The 19,589-nt window shown below is 35.0% G+C and overlaps 1 protein-coding gene across 1 annotated transcript in view; it reads right to left on the minus strand.

Annotated features, from left to right (window-relative positions):
• Positions 1 to 19,589, minus strand: part of LOC120412892 (semaphorin-2A) — a 142,155-nt gene that overhangs the window by 45,011 nt on the left and 77,555 nt on the right. The window contains exons 6-7 of the mRNA XM_039573522.2: positions 4,848 to 4,856; positions 3,018 to 3,086 (exon numbers count right to left, since the gene is read on the minus strand). Of these exons, the coding sequence (XP_039429456.1) occupies positions 3,018 to 3,086; positions 4,848 to 4,856 (78 nt within the window). The remainder of the gene's footprint in view (positions 1 to 3,017; positions 3,087 to 4,847; positions 4,857 to 19,589) is intronic.

Consider the following 19,589-nt stretch of genomic DNA (forward strand, 5'->3'; position numbering starts at 1 on the left):
TTTGAAATGTTCTCGAAATTTTAATTAATCAAAATTTTTAGGACAGTCATACAATTTGAACATCTCTAACCGTTATGGTTGCACCCTTCAATTACACGCTCTTCACCTGAACCGCTGAAAAACGAACCAGAAAAGGCTAATAAAAATATTATTTCTTCGTTCTGTACTCAAAATCCCAGGAAAAAACTGCTGCAAAAGCAACACAACCTGGAAAAGATAAAGTTTTTTTTTCTTTCAAGTCTCACCGTTATTGAGGGAATTTATTTCCCTTGACAGCGTAAACGTATCGTGAGGTGGAGGTTAAATCTTGGCAGAACAAAAATTGAAAATGTAAATTTAAGGTTTTTATTGTGACACAAATGCTTCCACGACACAAATGCTTGCACGTCTTACATTCTGGGGCTGAAATAATTGCGTTTTCACCTTGCAGGGAGGGGAAAAACCCCTGGAAAATTTTAAACCTCAATTTTCCAGCTCAACCTGAGGGAGAATGGAACGCGCGAATCAGCAGATGTTCACATTTTGGCCTCCCTGCGTGGAAATTTCCCAGTTAGTGAGCGATTTTTTTTCTGATGAATCAGCGCTTCATCGAACTCTCATTTTCACGAACACGCGTGTTCGAGTTTGGGAAGCCGAAAGAGAAAAATCGCTACGTGCCGGGAAAACTAAGCCAATTTTATTGCGAAAAATTGAGTTGGATGAAAATCAGCGAAAAAAAGTATCCAAACGATTCCACGTGGCTGATTTTTGACGGAACACACAAACACGTGTGGCGGCAAGAAAGAGGGAGGGGTAGTGGAAAATCATGCTTTCAAATTAAATTTTTCGACCACCCTCTTCTGCTTCAATTTATGAGTTGATGGTTGGTTGGAGCTTCGTTTCCTGATTTTTTTTTGGAGAAACTCTAACAGCACGTGAAATGGTTGCTAATTTTTGGGCTAAATTTGTGGTTGAACAAATTTGAGTTAAAACAATTATACTTCATTTCAAAATAAACCAGAAGTCAGAAGTCAGAAGTCAGAAATCAGAAGTCAGAAGTCAGAAGTCAGAAGTCAGAAGTCAGAAAACAGAAGTCAGAAGTCAGTAATCAGAAGTCAGAAGTCAGAAGTCAGAAGTCAGAAGTCAGAAGTCAGAAGTCAGACGTCAGACGTCAGAAGTCAGAAGAGCAATTCTCTACCAAAACCGGAAATGGATTTTATTTGTATTTTTTTATCTGGCTCAAACTTTGTGAGGGGCTTCCCTATGACCAAAGAAGCTATTTTGTGTCATTGGTTCACCCATACAAGTCTCCATACAATTTTGGCTGCTGTCCATACAAAAATGGTACGTTAATATTCAAACAGCTGTAACTTTTGAGTGAATTTTCTGGTCAATTTGGTGTCTTCGGCAAAGTTGTAGGTATTGTTGAGGACTATTCAGGTAAAAATAGTACACGGAAAAAAATTTGCAGATTTTTTTTATCAACTTTTTTTTTACAAAAGCTAAATTTCCCAAAATATTTTTTTTTTATTTTCGAGCTTTTTTGATATGTTTTAGGGGACAAAAATCCGCAACTTTTAAGCTGTAGAAAAACATGGTCAAAAAATCTGCCACCGAGTTATGATTTTTTGAAAAAAGTGATTTTTGAAAAAAAAAATCAATATTTCATGCAAAAACAAATTTGACGTAATTTTTTAATGTAAAACTGAATTTCCAATCGAAAAGTACGGTGCAGATTTTTTGATAAAAGGCTCTGTTTTCAAGATATAACTACCAAAAGTTTGATTTAAGCAAAATATTTGCAGTTTTTTTTATTTTTAAAAATAGTGTCCATAAGTGATCATTTCTAAACATATGTTTTTGAAAAAATAAGAAAATTTGCTAAAAAATTGTCTAAGATACATTGAAGATTGGACCTCTGGTTGCTGAGATACAGCGGCATAAAGAAATAAAAACAGAAAAATTGAAGTTTTCGAAGTCTCACCCAAACAGCCCACCATTTTCTAATGTCGATATCTCAGCAACTAATGGTCCGATTTTCAATGTTAAAAACATGAAACATTCGTGAAATTTTCCGATCTTTTTGAAAAAAATATCCAGAAATTTTTTAATCGAGACTAACATTTCAAAAGGGCTACACATTGAATATTACGCCCATTTAAAATGCTAGTCTTGATTTAAAAAAACGAATGTTTCATGTTTATTTTTTTTGGTCAATTTTTTTTGGTAAAAATTTCGATTTTTTCCAAAAATCACTATTTTTTTAAAATTTATAGCTCGGCGGCAGATTTTTTGACCATGTTTCTCTATAGCTCAAAAGTTGCGGATTTTTGTCCCCTGAAACATATCATAACATATCGAAAATCAAAAAAAGAATAGTTTTTTGGGAAATTGAGTTTTTGTGAAAAACAAGTTGATTGAAAAATATGCAATTTTTTTCCGTGTACTATTTTTTCTGAATAGTTTTCAACAATACCTACAACTTTGCCGAAGACACCAAATTGATCAAAAAATTCACTGAAAAGTTACAGCTTTTTGAATATTTACATACCATTTTTGTATGGACAGCAGCCAAAATTGTATGGAGACTTGTATGGGTGAACCAATGATGCAAAATAGCTTCTTTGGTCATAGGAAAGGCCCCAACAAAGTTTGAGCCAAATCAAAAAACACAAAAAATAAAAATAGTCGAAATCGGCCGATTTCGTAGAGAGTTGCTCAGAATTCAAATCGTGATTACTTTTTCAAAACGACCAATGCGCCTTGGGTTTCCTTTGTACATAGGACCTTTTGAAAAAAAAGCAAGAAACTAAGTCCAAGTCCAAGTCCAAGTCCAAGTCCAAGTCCAAGTCCAAGTCCAAGTCCAAGTCCAAGTCCAAGTCCAAGTCCAAGTCCAAGTCCAAGTCCAAGTCCAAGTCCAAGTCCAAGTCCAAGTCCAAGTCCAAGTCCAAGTCCAAGTCCAAGTCCAAGTCCAAGTCCAAGTCCAAGTCCAAGTCCAAGTCCAATTCTTAAATATACCAAAACTCCTTCAAACTTACCTCACTTTTGCCCTTCGAAACGCAGTTTCGAATGTCCGAGCTGGTCGGATCCAGCACGATGGCATCACGCTGTAAAAGAAAAGAAAAGAAAAAAAAAACATTCAATTAATAAAATCAACAACAAATAATCACGCAGCAACTTTGAGCAAACTTTGCCAAGGTGTGGCACAAAATCCAGCAACGCGGGTGTCAACATTTGCCCCGAACAAACAAATCAATTTCGCTAATCAGACCAGCACCAAGTGTCGTGACCTCAAGATGAGGCAAAACCCCGGCTGCGCGATACTCGAAACTTGCAAACTAATTAACCCGATCCTGCCGCGGAAATTGACAATCTTGTGGTCTCTGGGCGAGCTTTGAAAGCTCGCGGGAAATTTCCCGGAAAGCCCACTCGACCACCAAACTCCTCGACAAAGTAAATACGCTCAACCACCACTCTCTGAAGGCAGTAGGAGCGCGCGCGCGTAAACTCTAATTAGCACAAATTAATTAATTTGAATTTCGCGAGTAAACAGCACAACCGCTTTCTGGGAATTTACTTGGCGCAAAGATTAAATTTAGTGGGTAGAAATTGGAGACTGCATGCGAGAACTCTCGCGCAGATCAATGAAATACTGGGGAAACCCCCATTGGAGTTTGTTGAATTGAGGGGAAAATCTCAAATCTGGGGAAAAGTGTGTCGCAAGTGTTCGGCATCTGTTTCCAGTGGAAAGTGTTTTCCAGAAGGGGGTTTTCAGATTTAGGTGAAGATATTCCACGTTGAATGACGAAAACTACATTTAATGAGTATTTCGTAAAAAGTAAAAAAATCTTTCCAAAGCTGTGAAGCAAATATGGGAAAATGTAGTTCAGAAACATTTCAAAATGCCTGAAACACTCAGAAATTACAAATTTGCTTTGATTTGGGCTGGATCTTTTCGATCCAGCTATGTTCTATTTTCGCCTGCATCGTTTGTCCGGGTGTCTCGTCCATGTACCGAATCAAGTGAATCTCTCAGTCTGGCATTCTGGCACACTGGTTCTCGGACCGGGTCACCCAACCAACAGCTGCAGTTGAAACTAATTGAAATTTGATGAGAACTCACTTTGTCAGCTGCAGCTGGCCGAACTATGTGACCATCAGGATAGAATTGAATTCCGGTGACTGAGTTTGAACAAAATTGAAAATTCCATTTGATCATCGAGTATTTTCATCAATCAGCATGCTTCATAATCCAATTACAACAAACAACCAATATCACTCTGAGTCTATTTAATACGTCTTGACAATCAATTACCCCGTAAAACTACTCTCCTCTCAACTCGAGGACATTCGCGCCTCCCAAGTGAAATCCCGTATTACATCTTGATGACTGTGTTAATCCCGCATGATTATCACGAAAAACACCCCTCTCTTGCCGCGGCCGTCCAGAATGACATGCCTCTTTCGCAAAACGAGGAAATGCGATCGTCCCAATGCTTCAAGTACGGTCCACACCCCACTCCTCAGCAAAGTTGGTCTAGCTTATTATCCCCGACTATCTGTTTGATCATAACATGTTCCTCCGCAAAACGTCAAACGTCTTGGAACATCCATCCCCCTTCGTTTCGAGGGACCATGTACACTTTCGTTTTACTTTTAGATTTTAGGGCAACAACAAAAAAGAGGACGAACGAAGAAATCTGGTTCCCCTAATCCGCAAACACTGGCAGAAGGGAGGGGGGTCGTTTTGACAGTGGGATTTATTGGTGGCTAAAAAATATTTGTTTTCTTTCTATTTCAACAGCAGCAAAGGCAAGATTTAAGAATAGTTCTAACATTTAAAAAAATATTCAAGAGTCGCCGAGTACCTCACAATCCTCCTATTCACTCGTGAGCACAAATCGGACGCGACGCAACACCGCCGAATACTCTCTCTCTCCCTCTTCTACTCTCCCTCTCATTCTCTCATAGCGTGTGCGACTGTCCTTGACGAGCGGAGTAGGCCGATCAATTCGCTGTGTGAAGCAATCGTTGACTGATTGCGAATCTTGGTAGCTCACGATTGATTGCGCGCTTAAATCAGCAACGAGTAATTGATTTCTGATCTTTGAACCGAAAATCAGGACTCTTTTCTTAACTTCAGTTTTTTTTACCATTTTTAAAGTATAACAATCTCATTGTCACCCTTCATTTCGGCACGCATTTTTCCAGATAATAGAATAATATTTGTTCAGCATTTAAATTAAAAGGGAATGCACGCGCGTTCCCTTTTGTACACAAAAGTCCCTTCAACCCTCAATAAATCCACGTTGTCTTACTTCTAGGCGTTACTTGCCAGAACTCGCCCCGTACTCTGCCCTGAGGGTCACGAGGGATTTTCTTCCTGGGGGCAGCAGTCTCGTGGAATTCTTTGATGTGTTTATTGCGCTAAATGGTGCTCTCTTGAGCGTCTATTGCTCGTATCAACTCTCGCTAAAAGAAGAGGGATTGACGGAGATTGACTGACAGGGCTGTGCAACCGCAGCAGTTTGAAGTCAGCTTCGTTGACGAGGTTTGGCCTCCGGGGGACGATTCGTTTCCTTTTTCCAGTCTAATCTGGGAAACGGAACATCCTGGCGAACTGCTTCGCAGGAAACTGAACACTAACCAAATAGTGTTCGGCCTAACAAGAAAATCTTCTTGAGGGGTTTTTTTTCTGAATTGACAGAGAATTCTGAGAGAATCACATACATCACCGTTCGTCCGTGGGAGTCGTCACCCGTCTCGTCTTTCATAAATAAAAGATGATGCAAATATTTGTACCCCGTCCAGATTTCCGGCGGCGCTCAGATTTGGGATTTGGGACAGCTAAAAATATATAAGCCACATTTTTGCCCCCCCACTCGAAGGACTCCCCGAAATTAGGCACGTGACGTCGAAACATGCGAGCAGTGATCCTCATTTGACTTTTTGATGTAATGAAAGCAAACGGAACGAAATTAGGCTGAAGACTGGAGAAAAAAAAATTAAGGCTCTTGATTGTTTATATCTCATCAAACAGTAAATGTGGGTGAGAGTGGGTGCTGCGTTTTGAGGAAGTTCAAAAGTTGATGGGCGGAGCAGAGAAGGGAGAGTTCTGAAATTGTTTGAAGCTTGAAAATCTAATAAAATTATCTGACATAGACGAGTGTAGGTTCTTGTTGATGACTCATCAAGTCATCAAGCTAATTGAAATATCAAAGGCGGTTTTCTTGTGAAGTATTTTGCAATTTTTTTTTAATTTCTCAATGTTTATTTAACTGCAGAGAAAATTTCGTAAGTTGATTAATTTGAGAATGAATAATAAATTTAAAAGGTTATGATATGACTAAGGGACCATACATAAACCACGTTGATACTTTTATGGAAATCCCAAATTTCAATGGGACCAACAAATTTATACTGAAGCTACAATCATGAAGCCCCGGAGCTGGTTCTAATAACGTTGAACCGTTGAAGAAGAAAGAACTGAGCTAATTGGGAATGGGAACTTATAATAGATGAATATCTGATCGATTTTTTGTCTGCAGCTAAATTGTAGATTACAATAAGGACTAAAAAAAACATCGATACACTGTTAAAAAAAACCCATTTCTTCATTTAACTTTTATTCATGTGAAGTTGGATTCCCAAAAAATATAAAAATATAATTTTTTGATATATTTAAGGCAATTGTTAATTTTGAAAAGTTCCTCGAAAAATCAGAATGCGAAAACATCATTGCAAAAACTTTAAATTAGCATTTAAAAAAACTTGTACAATCGGTCGAAACAATGCAAGCTACATAGAATGCCGATTAATTCACAAATCGGATAAAGATGAAAAACTTGTGAAAAAATAAATTTGCATGTATTCATTGATATTTTGCAAATTTGTGACAAAGGCATAAGAGCAGTTCTCTCAGATTTCGGTCATTCCATTTTTTTGTTGTATTTTTTAATCCAACTGAAACTTTTATGGTGCCTTCGGTATGCCCAAAGAAGCCATTTTGCATCATTAAATTCTTCATATAATTTTCCATACAAATTTGGCAGCTGTCCATACAAAAATGATGTATGAAAACTCAAAAATCTGTATCTTTTGAAGGAATTTTTTGATCGTTTTGGTGTCTTCGGCAAAGTTGTAGATATGGATATGGACTACACTGAAAAAAAAATGATACACGATAAAAAATTTTTTGGTGATTTTTTATTTAACTTTTTGTCACTAAAACTTGATTTGCAAAAAAACACTATTTTTAATTTTTTTTATTTTTTGATATGTTTTAGAGGACATCAAATGCCAACTTTTCAGAAATTTCCAGGTTGTGCAAAAAATCTTTGACCGAGTTATGAATTTTTTAATCAATACTGATTTTTTCAAAAAATCGAAATATTGCTCGTAAAAATTTTTCAACTTCATTTTTCGATGTAAAATCAAATTTACAATCAAAAAGTACTTCAGTGAAATTTTGATAAAGTGCACCGTTTTCAAGTTAAATCCATTTTTAGGTTACTTTTTTGAAAATAGTCGCAGTTTTTCATTTTTTTAAATTAGTGCACATGTTTGCCCACTTTTGAAAAAATATATTTGAAAAGCTGAGAAAATTCTCTATATTTTGCTTTTTTAAATTTGTTGATACGACTATTAGTTGCTGAGATATTTCCATGCAAGTGTTTAAAAACAGGAAATTTGATATTTTCTTAGTCTCACCCTAACAGCCCACTATTTTCTAATGTCGATATCTCAGTAACTAATGGCCGATTAACAATATTAAAATATGAAACATTCGTGAAATTTTCCGATCTCTTCGAAAAAAAAATTTAAAAAATGTTTAAACCAGGACAAACATTTCAAAAGGGCGTAATATTGAATTTTTGGCCCTTTTAAAATGTTAGTCTTGATTTAAAATTTTTGAAGGTATTTTTTTCGAAAAGCTCAGAAAATTTCACGAATGTTTCATATTTTAACATTGTAAATCGGATTATTGGTTGCTGAGATATCGACATTAGAAAATGGTGGGTTGTTTGGGTGAGCCTTAGAAAACATCAATTTTCCTGTTTTTAAACACTTGCATGGCAATATCTCAGCAACTATGGGTCGTATCAACAAAGTCCGAAGAAGTAAAATATAGAGAATTTTCTCAGCTCTTCAAAAATATTTTTTTCAAAACTGGGCAAACATGTGCACTAATTTAAAAAAATGAAAAACTGCGACTATTTTCAAAAAAGTCTTTTAAATATGGATTTAACTTAAAAACGGTGCACTTTATCAAAATTTCACTAAAGTACTTTTTGATTGCAAATTTGATTTTACATCAAAAAATGAAGTTGAAAAATTTTTACGACCAAAATTTCGATTTTTGAAAAAAATCAGTATTGATTAAAAAATTCATAACTCGGTCAATTATTTTTTGCACAACCTGGAAATTTCTGAAAAGTTGGCATTTGATGTCCTCTAAAACATATCAAAAAATAAAAAAAATTAAAAATAGTGTTTTTTGCAAATCAAGTTTTAGTGATAAAAAGTTAAATAAAAAAACACCAAAAAAATTTTTACCGTGTATCATTTTTTTTCAGTGTAGTCCATATCCATACCTACAACTTTGCCGAAGACACCAAATCGATCAAAAAATTCCTCCAAAAGATACAGATTTTTGAGTTTTCATACATCATTTTTGTATGGAAAGCTGCCAAATTTGTATGGAAAATTATATGGAGAATCTTATGATGCAAAATAGCTTTTTTGGGCATACCGAAGGCACCAAACAAGTTTCAGTCGGATTAAAAAAAAAAACAAAAATTAAAATTCCAAAAAAAGACCGATTTCGTGGAGAATTGCTCATAACTGTTATGCTGTAAAACGCATATTGTGATACTTTTTGCCTTAGATTTTTAGCTTGGAATTTGAAACTGAAGCAATTTTCTACGAAATCGGTGTTTTTCTTTAGAATTTTAATTTTTGTATTTTTACATCCGGCTGTTTTTCATTTGGTAAGTTCGGTATACCAAAAGAAGCCATTTTGCATCATTAGTTTGTCCGTATAATTTTCCATTCAATTTTAGCAGCTGCCAATACAAAAATGATGCATGAAAATTCAAAAATCTGTATGAATTTTTGAAAGAATACTGATTATTTTGAAAACTCGAATACAGGTCGCAAATTTTTTTAAAACTTTTTTACGATGTATAATCAAATTCACAACCAAAAAATACTTTAGTCAAATTTTAATAAAGTGCCCTTTTTTAAGTAATAGTCATTTTAAGGATACTCTTTTGAAAATAGTCGCAGTTATTCATTTTTTGAATAAATAAAATTGAAAAAATACTTTTTAAAAGCTGAGATAATTTTTTATATTTTGCTTTTTTGAGCATTGTTGATACGACTCTAGTTAATGAGATATTATTTTCATACTTCTTAAATCAAGGGTAACAATTCAAAAGGGCGTTTTTGAATAAATTAGTAAGTAGTAAATAAACTGAAAACACTTCAAAATGCATTTTCCAGCGTTCATAATATTGATCATGTTTGTGCCCTTTTAAAAATATTTTAGGGTAATATAGTTTAACGCTGATGTGTTTATTTAAGGAAACAAAAAAATTCCCCTAATGTCAAATACATTTTAAATTCGTTTTTCATCCAAATGATGTAATCATGGCTTGTAATTTCATTTTTTTGCCTCGAATTTGGACAGGCCCAAAATGTAGAAAAACAAAAACTAAAAAAATATATTTGCAACAACCTAATAGGATTCTGCAGAAGCATAACTTTAAAATCACTTTTCAAACAGAACATAAGTCCTCGAACATTTCCAACTTTAATTCCAAAGTTAAATTCCCCAGAGCTCCCAGAGCTAATATTCCCAGCTGAAATCCCTTCCAAAAATCAAACATCGTCTTCGTCGTCGTCCTGGGTTTGCCATTCGGATCAACCCGTAATTTTCCCCCATCAACGCAAAGATAAACTTCTGCGGGCACTGTGTATATGTGCAGGAGTTTTGCCAAGATTAAGCCTCCGCCCGTTTCCACCGCATAAATTTTCCCCTTTTTTCCCTCTGCTTTTAAAGCACCATACACGAGCTCGCAACATAAAAGTCCGTGTCCCTTCGAATCATCATCAGACTCGTCGTCGTCGTCGGTGAAAATGATGTGTTTGTACAACATACTATTTAATTTACCCATCCCCGCGCGTCAAAGTTGCGTCGCGATTTGAGTCTAGGAGGGAGGGAGGGAAAATTCAGCCCTGAAAATGGAAAAGGATGTTCATCTCTCCTGGGATTTCAAGTGGATTCAATTATTTTTGTGTGCGCTATTTTTAATCAAGATCTGTTCTGTTTCATTTGCCGAAGGGAAACCACGGAGGGAGGATGGCTTCGTGGAAATGTGCGCAACACTGTGACGACTTCCCGCGTGAATTTCCCTCCGTGCACTTTGAAGTAGACAGAAGGTGGAATATTTTCCCCCTATTATTCCGAACGATTGCTCACCTCTGCTCTCGCAGGTTGTGCAACTTTCAAAACAGGCAGCATGTGTTTCAAAACGGAAATTTTCATATGAATCTTGACGCGACTTGATGATGTGGCATTCGGGGAAAAAAAGCGCAACGCAATTAATTTAAATTCTTTGTGAATGATAAGTTTAACTCTTGGTGGGCTCGATCTGTGCGACGCCGTAAATGGAAATGGAATTCTTTGGAGAATTAATGTGCAGCAGCAGCAGCAACTGCGAGAGATACACAAAAGCAGGATTCAACAAGGGGGAACGCAATAATTAATGAGCATAAATATTTGAACATTTTTCCAAACTAATGCGCGAGGCGTGCAGTTGGGCCAGGATGGCGTATTATTTAAAACGTGGAAGAGTTAAGCGGGGCTTGTCTGGCTTTATATGGTAATGATTTTGGGATAAACGAGCTGACAGTGCTTAAATGATGATTGCTTGCTAATAAGGCTGGAAGATTGGTGGAAGGATAAGAATATTGCATGACTATGAACATTATAGATATAAAATCAACTGCTTAATTCCACCTCAAACGTACACAAAAAAGTGCGACATAAAAATCAACATTTTTGATCAAGCTCAATTTCAGAGTGGCTGTTGATACCATCAAACAAGCAAGAACCCAGATTTTCATCCAAATCAGCACCACTTCAAAATGTTATTTTTTGGTGCAAATTGTGAACAACCTCAATTTTCAAACTGCGATATCTCGAGAACCACAAATCGTAGAAGGTTGATCCAGGACTCATTATAAAGAAAACATGACGTAAAGTCGTTTTACGCAGTCAGTAAAAATTATGTACAGTGTGTGTTACGCAAATGAAAACTTGTAGCATAATTTCCACTTAAGACGAATATTTTAACGTATGTTTTGACCTCACCATCGTGATCCAGAGAATTTCTTTTTCAGACGTTGCACTTTGTCTCTATTTTTTAAGTAAGAGTTCAATAAGATTTTGGGTAAGATGAAACGACTCATACTGAAATTAAATTTTTCATCAAAGATACAAACTTCACAAATCACAAAAGTTAATACAACGATTCCTCTCAAAAATACCACGATTCGAAAAAAAATTGTCCAAACTGAAATAACTAGACCCGCCATTAGGGGGACCTACGCCGTGTTAGGGTTTTCCGTCGATTTTCGCAAAATCCACATATCTCTTGGAAAAGGTTAATATTTAAGCATTTATGAAAAATTGCGTTGAGTTTAAAAAATCTAGCCTAACGTTTGAAAACGTCGTATGATAATTTAAAAAGCTTTTTCGAAGGTCTCGGGTATTTTAATCGGATGCCTAAGAAAATTTTACAAAGCGTATTAAAAATGGTGGAGTTTCATCAACATCATTCAAAGATATGATTGTTTGAAAATAAAACCAAAGTTTTCCGTCTCGCCACGCGCAGGAACGAAAAAACGGCGAAAACTAAAAGTGCGGAAATTTAAGTACTCTAAACTGTATAGGTCATCGCAGTTTAAGTGCAAAAAGATGGTACCTACACTGAAAAAAAATAAAAGTACTAAATTCATAAATTCTAGGAATTTTGGCTCCTTTCCTTATTAAGTAATCCAAAAAACTCGATTACTAAACAAGGAAAATAGGCAAAATTCCTAGAATAAAGAAATTTGGTACTATTTTTTTATTTCAGTGTAGTTTTCGAAACTTTTCCGTTTCTGCGCGTGGCGCGTTGAACCCTGAACTCGGATTTTATTTTTTAAAAATCGTATCTTGGAATTCTGGGAATGAAAATCTACATTTTTTAATATTTAATGAAAATTTTCCGAGGAATCCGATTAAAACATTTTGAAACATAGGCTCTTTGATCTCAAAACCTTCGCCGGACATTTGTAAATGTTATGCTAGATTTATAAACATTTACAATATTTTTCATTATAAGCCAAACTTTTCATTTGCATTCAAAAAGTCAAAATCAGATGAAACGGTGTGGCATGTGGGTTTTGTAAAAAAAATAAATAAATAAAATCGCCGAAAAACGATTGAAACCCATTTTGAATTTTCGAAAAGCATTGGGAAAGAATAATTTCAGTATGTTTGATTATTTTTCGATTGATGATTTTACTTGTTTCATAACCCGGGCAGACGGTAATAACAAAATTAATAATATTTGAATAACAAATCCTGTTAAAATAACAAAAAATGTTATTATTTTATCCTGAAGTTCAACTTCAAGAAGAAAAAATAATAACAGTTTCTGATAAAATAACAAAATTTGTTATTGAAGTGATATTACATTGAAAATGTTAAATAACACGCTAATAAGAGGAAATGTTATACATTTCAAAAACTCTCCTAATAACAAAATTTGTTATTCGTTCGGTTTACTGACATAGAAATAAAATTACCATAAATCGCACAAATGGAAAAGTTTCTAAGTGTCCATAACACAATCTGTTATTATTTTTTCTTTTGTTAAATATGTTTAGATCTTTGGGATAATTTTGTCTAATTTCGTCGGGGTCATTATTTAGGCCATGAAATGGGGTCCTTAAGCTAAAATTATTCTAAAAAGTTGAAATTTTGAAAGTTGATTTTTTTAATTATTTGATATACCCTCTAAAGGACTTTGTTTAAATTGGTTAGAACTATGGGATAATATTGACCACTTTCGTCAGGGTCATTATTTTGGTCATGAAATGGGGTCCTTAAGATAAAATTATTCTAAAAAGTTGAAATTTTGAAAAATGATTTTTTTAAATTATTTGATATACCCCCTAAAGGACTTTGTTTAAAATGGTTAGAACTATGCGATAATTTTGACCAATTTCGTCGGGGTTATTATTTTGGCCATGAAATGGGGTCCTTAAGCTAAAATTATTCCAAAAAGTTGAAATTTTGAAAGTTGATTTTTTTAATTATTTGATATACCCCCTAAGGGATTTTACTAAAATTGGCTAGAACTATGGGATAATTTTGACCAATTTTATCGGGGTCATTTATTTCACCATGAAATGGGGTTTCAAGCTAAAGTTAATCCGATAAAATTAACTTTTGAGAGTTCATTTTTTTAAATTTTGTTATATTCCCTAACGGAATTGTTTTATTTATTGAGAATTTTTGATGTGTGAATAACAAAAACTGTTATTATTTTCACAGAGCCAGGAAGTCGGAGCTGACGTTGAAGTTAGAGCTGGAGTGAGACCTCGGAGACTGCATGGGATTCAGCAAATTTTCAGCAACTTTTACTTGGAGTCGGAATCTGTGAAGTCGGGTATTTTTAGGGAGCTGAATCGTCGTTGACGTCATATCCTGCATCCAGAGTCGGAGTTGTCTTCAAAGTATGGATTCAAAGTCGCTTGGAGGTACCGACTCTGCAGCCCTGACTAGCACAGAGGAGTTATGGCAACTGCAGGTTTATTTGCAAATGACAAATAAACCAAAACAATAACTTTTTTTGTTATGGAGACATACCAGTTCAATAACATTTTTTGTTATTATGCTGCTCCACCTCTCCGCACAAAATAACAAATCTTGTTATTCCTTCATGATTCCTTCTGTGTTATTGGTTTGTTATTGCAATAACAACATAATAACAGTTTAAGTTATTCTTCGAACAAATCTTTGTTATTGATTTTTGTTATTTTAACAACTAATCCGATCATCCCAATAACATATTTCGATCTTCTCACAATATCAAAAACTGACCTTCCCAAGTTATTTCCGTCTGCTCGGGAAGACTTTGCTGTATTTTTTTGGATCAGTTTTGGCCGTTTTGTCCCAAACTATGTTTCAAAGGAATTTGTTCCAACTTATAAGCTAATGATGGTATGGTATGATAAGTAATATTGAAAAACACCAACAAAAAAATAAGAAAAACGTTAAAAGGCAGAATATAATGATTCAAGGCTTCAGAACAGGGCTAAAGTATCAATAGTTGAGCAATCACGTTTAGACCAGTTTTGTGAAAGCTGTATCTTTTACCAGGAGCTAGACAGAACCATACTTTCTTGGGGAAAGTTTTAGCAATTTTACTGATTTGAACGCTCTTTCAACTGGCAGAAATATGAAAATTTTATAAATTTTTAATGCAGATAGAGCTAGAAAAAATTAAACGATTTGAATTTAGTTCCAAGGTCCTGAGTTACGGTTCAAAGATCAGAAATCACTCACTCATCGTCGAGCGAATCTTTGCCGATTGGAGCTCGCAACCAGTCGCGAGCGAACACTACACTCATGCTGCCAGTGACTTGCTCAATCGATTCTCCCAGCGAAACAAATAGGGAAAATTCTCGTATCTTTGGCAGGTTAAGCTCTCGCTCCTAACTCCATCCAATTTGCTGATTTTCACTATTTAAACAACTAATTTTGCAAAACTTTTGGTAGAAACTTGCTTGCTCACTTCTTATTGAGCTATTTATCACTCGATTTCAGTTGAAAACGCTTTAAATTAGCTTTAATTGCACATCAAAGTTCTGACCTGCCAACATTTGAGGCACGCTGGAATTAGATGCTGTTCCCCTACTTCGTGAATTTCTTTGCCCACTCCGTCCGCAGACCCGAGTCACACACGGATACGTTCAGAGAGGAGAGAATCTAACAACATACCAGCTCGGTTCTCTTTTGGCCTTCACTACCGCAGTTTGCCGTAAATTTGTATTTGGCATGATGGAAATTGCTAGTAAATGTGTCTTTGATGTCGTGTTCTCAACAAAATTGCAAATCCATTTTTGATATCATTGATTTTAAGCAGTTTAATAACTGAGTAAAACATAGCCTATCGCAAACCATTTCGACTCAGCCACTGCAATCGGTCTCTCTGAACCATTCGCTATTCTACCCGATTAAAGTGAGAGGGAGTATTCTGTAACGATTGGTGTGGAAGCGACAAACGGTAGGAAACGGTCAAAGCAGTTTTTTGTCGCTTTCAATTTGTGGTCGCGAGTGAATGAGTCGTTTTGGAGCAATCAGGACCCTTTAGTTTATTCAAGATTTAATTAATTTTGCTACATTATATTATTTTTGATCATAGAAATAATGTATTTTAAGAATATTTTAGATTTTTCAGTTCGTTCCGGTGAAATAATCACTAGATTGGATGATTTGCATTGATGGTCCCTGTGGAAATCGTAATTTTAGAAGTTTTAATCTCATTGTAAAACTGAAAGATTTTGTTACAAATTATATGTTTAAGCTTGAACTTTTAAGAATTTATCATTGGTTTTGTCCAAGAAAATTGAAGTTTTATCATTTATTTTGATTTACATGTATCTTCGGGTAATATGAATGAGTAGGTGTGGTTTTTGATTTCATTTGTTTGTTAAATTGGGTCTATTTTTTAGTGTTTAATTTTAAAAGGATGTGGTGTATTGTTTGAAAATTTGCTTGTAGCTAACATTAGGTTTTCATGTTGATGTGTAGGCTATTTTTATGCTGACTTTTAAAGATGTGAAGGGGAAATGTAGTCATTAAGACGGTGTTGTTCTAGTTTATTAGTTTTTAGTGGGAGGGTTTGATTTTGCTTATTTATATACGAAAAGACACTGGGTAAATTTAGCCGTGAGTTATTTATGCTATAGAGTGTGTGGGGGGGACAACAATTTTATTTTGGTTGTTGTATTTATTATATTAATGTCACTATTTTACATAGTTATAATCATTGGTGGACTAGGTAGGTGAGGTTATATTTTTTGTGTGTATTTGAAATATATACAAGTATGTTGAGGTTATGAAAATTATGTTATGGAGTTAATTTCATTTTATTTATGCAAAAATGTATTATGCAAAAATATATCTTACTGGGTTTGGAACGTGAAGATTAATAATTATGAACGGATAAATACATGTTCTTTTTTGCCGTATATACTCGTCTAGAGGACATGTTTAAGAATTCGGTAAGAAGGGGTGAATTCATTATTTGATACTATACATATCAAAATGTTAATATATATATATTAAAATTGGCAAGACAGGTAAAAATATGGTGATGGAAGGACAAGATAGTGATTGGAATAATTTAGTGGGGGTGAGGTTTGGGTGAAACGTAGGGGGAAATAATATGATTATTTATGAATAGCATTTATTGTTTTATAGAATCAACTAATAGTTGTGAGATTTGTTGGTTTGGGGGTTGTGTGTTGGTAGAAGGGGTTTATAGTTGGATCGGGAGAAGGCATTGATTGATTGGGCAAGAGTGATAGATTATTGTGACAGTGGATGGGGATTTGTCGAGATGATATATTTTTTTTATTTTTTTACAAGTACCCAGTTATAATTTAAATGAATTGATGTTTAGGGGGTGTGAGGATAAGGTGAAAGATTTTACTAGGTTTGAGTGGGATGTCAAATTATAGGGGGTGAGATTAGGGATAGATATGGTTATATAAGGTTTTGGGAAAAGGTGATTGAAAGTTTTTTGCGGAATTTATTAAGGGGGAAGAAGTGGATTTGGGGAATAATTTCGTGTGGAGGTTGGTTTTTGGAAAGAACTTTTTTTAGTTTAATTATGTATAACAATATTGATGGATAATTATGAATTATTATGATTGGATTTGAAATATTAAATAAGGTTTTAGGTTTTTGAGTGTAATAGTAGTAGCATTATGACATTTATAGAGAAATTGACAGGATTGTTGGGGTCATTTTTAAATGAACGATTGGTGATGGTGGGATGTTGGAGAGGGGGGGGGGGGGTAATAGTATTAAAAAGTTTGGTATGGGGAAAGGTATGAAAGAGATGGGTGGGGGGTTTGGTGGTTTTTGGGGGGTGTGGTTGGGTGGGGAGAATTTATTGTATTGGTGTGGTGATGGGGGGGTGTGAACTAAAAATAGTGAGGGTGGTGGGGGAGGGGTGTATAGTATTGTTGAAGGAGTGGTAGATGAGGTGGGGGTATATTAGTTTATGCTGGTGTGCCTGTTAAGTAAGATAATAGTGGGATGGAGTATGTGTGTGTAGGTAATACGTTATAATAGAAAGGGTTGTGTTGTTTGATGATGTGGGTGGGGTTTATTTGGTATGGTAGAATATTAGGTTTAATTGTTAAAATCTTCAAGCTAGAGATTTTATGGGTTTATTAGGGGTGTGTGTGATGTTTGGGTTTTTTAAATAATGGTGTGGTTTGTTGATTTGGTGTTAGGAAGATTGAGGGGTGAGTTTTTGAATGATAGTAATTTAAGGGTATTGATTTGTGGATTTTGGGGGGGATTGATGGGTGTTTTGGGTTTTTATGGGATTTTGTGTTAATTGTTGTTGATTGGTTATTTAGGTGGGGAGAGGGAGTGGATTAAGTTTTGGGGTGGGGTGGTTGTTGGTTGTATTGTGGTATGTGGATTTTAGTGGGTGTTTATTTTGGATGGTTGATGTTTGGGTTGTTTGGGGGTAATAATTGTATTTATTTTTGTTTTATGGAGGGGTTAAAGGGTAATTTAGTTTTTGTGGGGGGGTTTGATTTGTTTTTTTGTGTTTGTAGTTTTTGGTTAGTATTTTGTGGATGTATGGGGATAGGGGTTGAGGTAGATTGGTTTTTGGGGGTGAAATAGAGAAGATGTATTTTTTATGGGTTGGTATTGGGGAGGTTTTTTGGTATTGAGAGTTGTGGGGTTTGTTGGTGGTTTATTTTTGATGTTATTTATGTTTTAGGGTGAGTGATATGTAAAACTTTACTGCGTTGGTTTTTGTGTCAAATTCTACAATTCCTTTAACTAAATGGTTAGGAGGAGTGTAGTATTTATTAAACTAAAATATTGTGGAAATTAATTTTTGGTAGGGATATGATGGGTTATTTTTTAAGGTTTTGGGTGTTTTTGAGATGGGTATAGGGTTATGGGGTTGTAATGGGATTGGGTGGGGGGATTATGTAGTGGGGGGGGTGTTATGAAGGTGGGTAATGGTTTTTTTGAGATGTTGTGGGTGTGGGAAATTGTTAGTAAGATTAATGGTGGGATATGGGTTTGGGTGGTGGGGAATTGATTTATTTTTTTTTTTTATGGATTTTTGTTTTTTGTAATATTTATTTTTTTGTTGTATTTTGTTTGGTGTGGTGGGTTTTAATTTGTAGTAATTTTTTTTAGTTTAAGGTTATATTTGTTTTGATTTTGTTTTTTATTTTTTGATTATTATTTAGTTTATAGTGTTGGTTGGGGAGTTTATTTTGTAGATTTTGTGAGAATTTCAAGGGTTATTTTTTATTATTACGTATTATTGGATTATGTGTTTTTAAAGGTTGTATTTGACTTTGTTTTTATGTGTGTGTGGGTTGTGGTGGGTGAATTTAATTGGGTTGTTTTTGTGATTAATGTTGGATGTTAATTGATGTGTTGTGGATTTGGTGTTTTGGGGTGATTGTGGGTTGGGAAGTGGGTTTGATATGGGGGAGTGTTGAGATGTTAATGTAGATTGGGAGTTGTGTATTGGGTGGGTATTTTTTTTTGATAATTTAAGAGGTGGGTGTTGTAAATTTATTTGGAGTTTATAGGGGGGTATGTTTTTTGTTGGGGGGTGGTAGTTATGGAGATGTGATTTTTGTGGTTTAGGGGGGTTTGGTGGGGATGAGAAAATATTGTGTTTTTTATTTGAAGGTTGGGTGGGGGATTGAATTATTTTTTTAGTATTTGGTTGTTATTTTTTAATAAAATTAAGATGTTTAGGTGGGTTTGGTTTTGGGGGGTAAATTTGATTTGGGGAGTTGGTGGTGGTTTTATTTGTTTTAGTTTGGGGTGATATTTTTAGATTGTTTTTATTTAATTGTTTAATTTTATATTTTGGATATTTGGATATTTATGTTTTGGTTTGTAATATTTTGTATTTTTTTTTATAGGTTTTTAAGTATTTTGGTGGAGGATTGATGGGATATGGGGGGATAAGGGGAGTTGTGGGATAGGGGGATTGTGATTGTGTATAGTTTTTGGGGGGGTGTTGTATGGGAATAAGGGTTGATTTAATTTTGGAGTTGGTGGTTGGTGGTTTTTTTGGTGGAATTTTAGTGATGATGGGTGTTTTTGTTTTATTGTTGTTGTGGGGTTTTATGTGTTTTGAGGAAGTTTGAGTGTGTAGGATGATTGGATTTTTGGTATGGGGGAGTTAATTTTAAAGGAATGTGTGAGGGTTGGGGGGGAGGGTTTTAGTTTGATGATATTTTTGTTTGATTTGGGGATGAGAAGA

The sequence above is a fragment of the Culex pipiens genome, chromosome 3 (genome assembly GCF_016801865.2).
Source record: "Culex pipiens pallens isolate TS chromosome 3, TS_CPP_V2, whole genome shotgun sequence".
NCBI classification, from domain to species: Eukaryota; Metazoa; Arthropoda; class Insecta; order Diptera; family Culicidae; genus Culex; species Culex pipiens.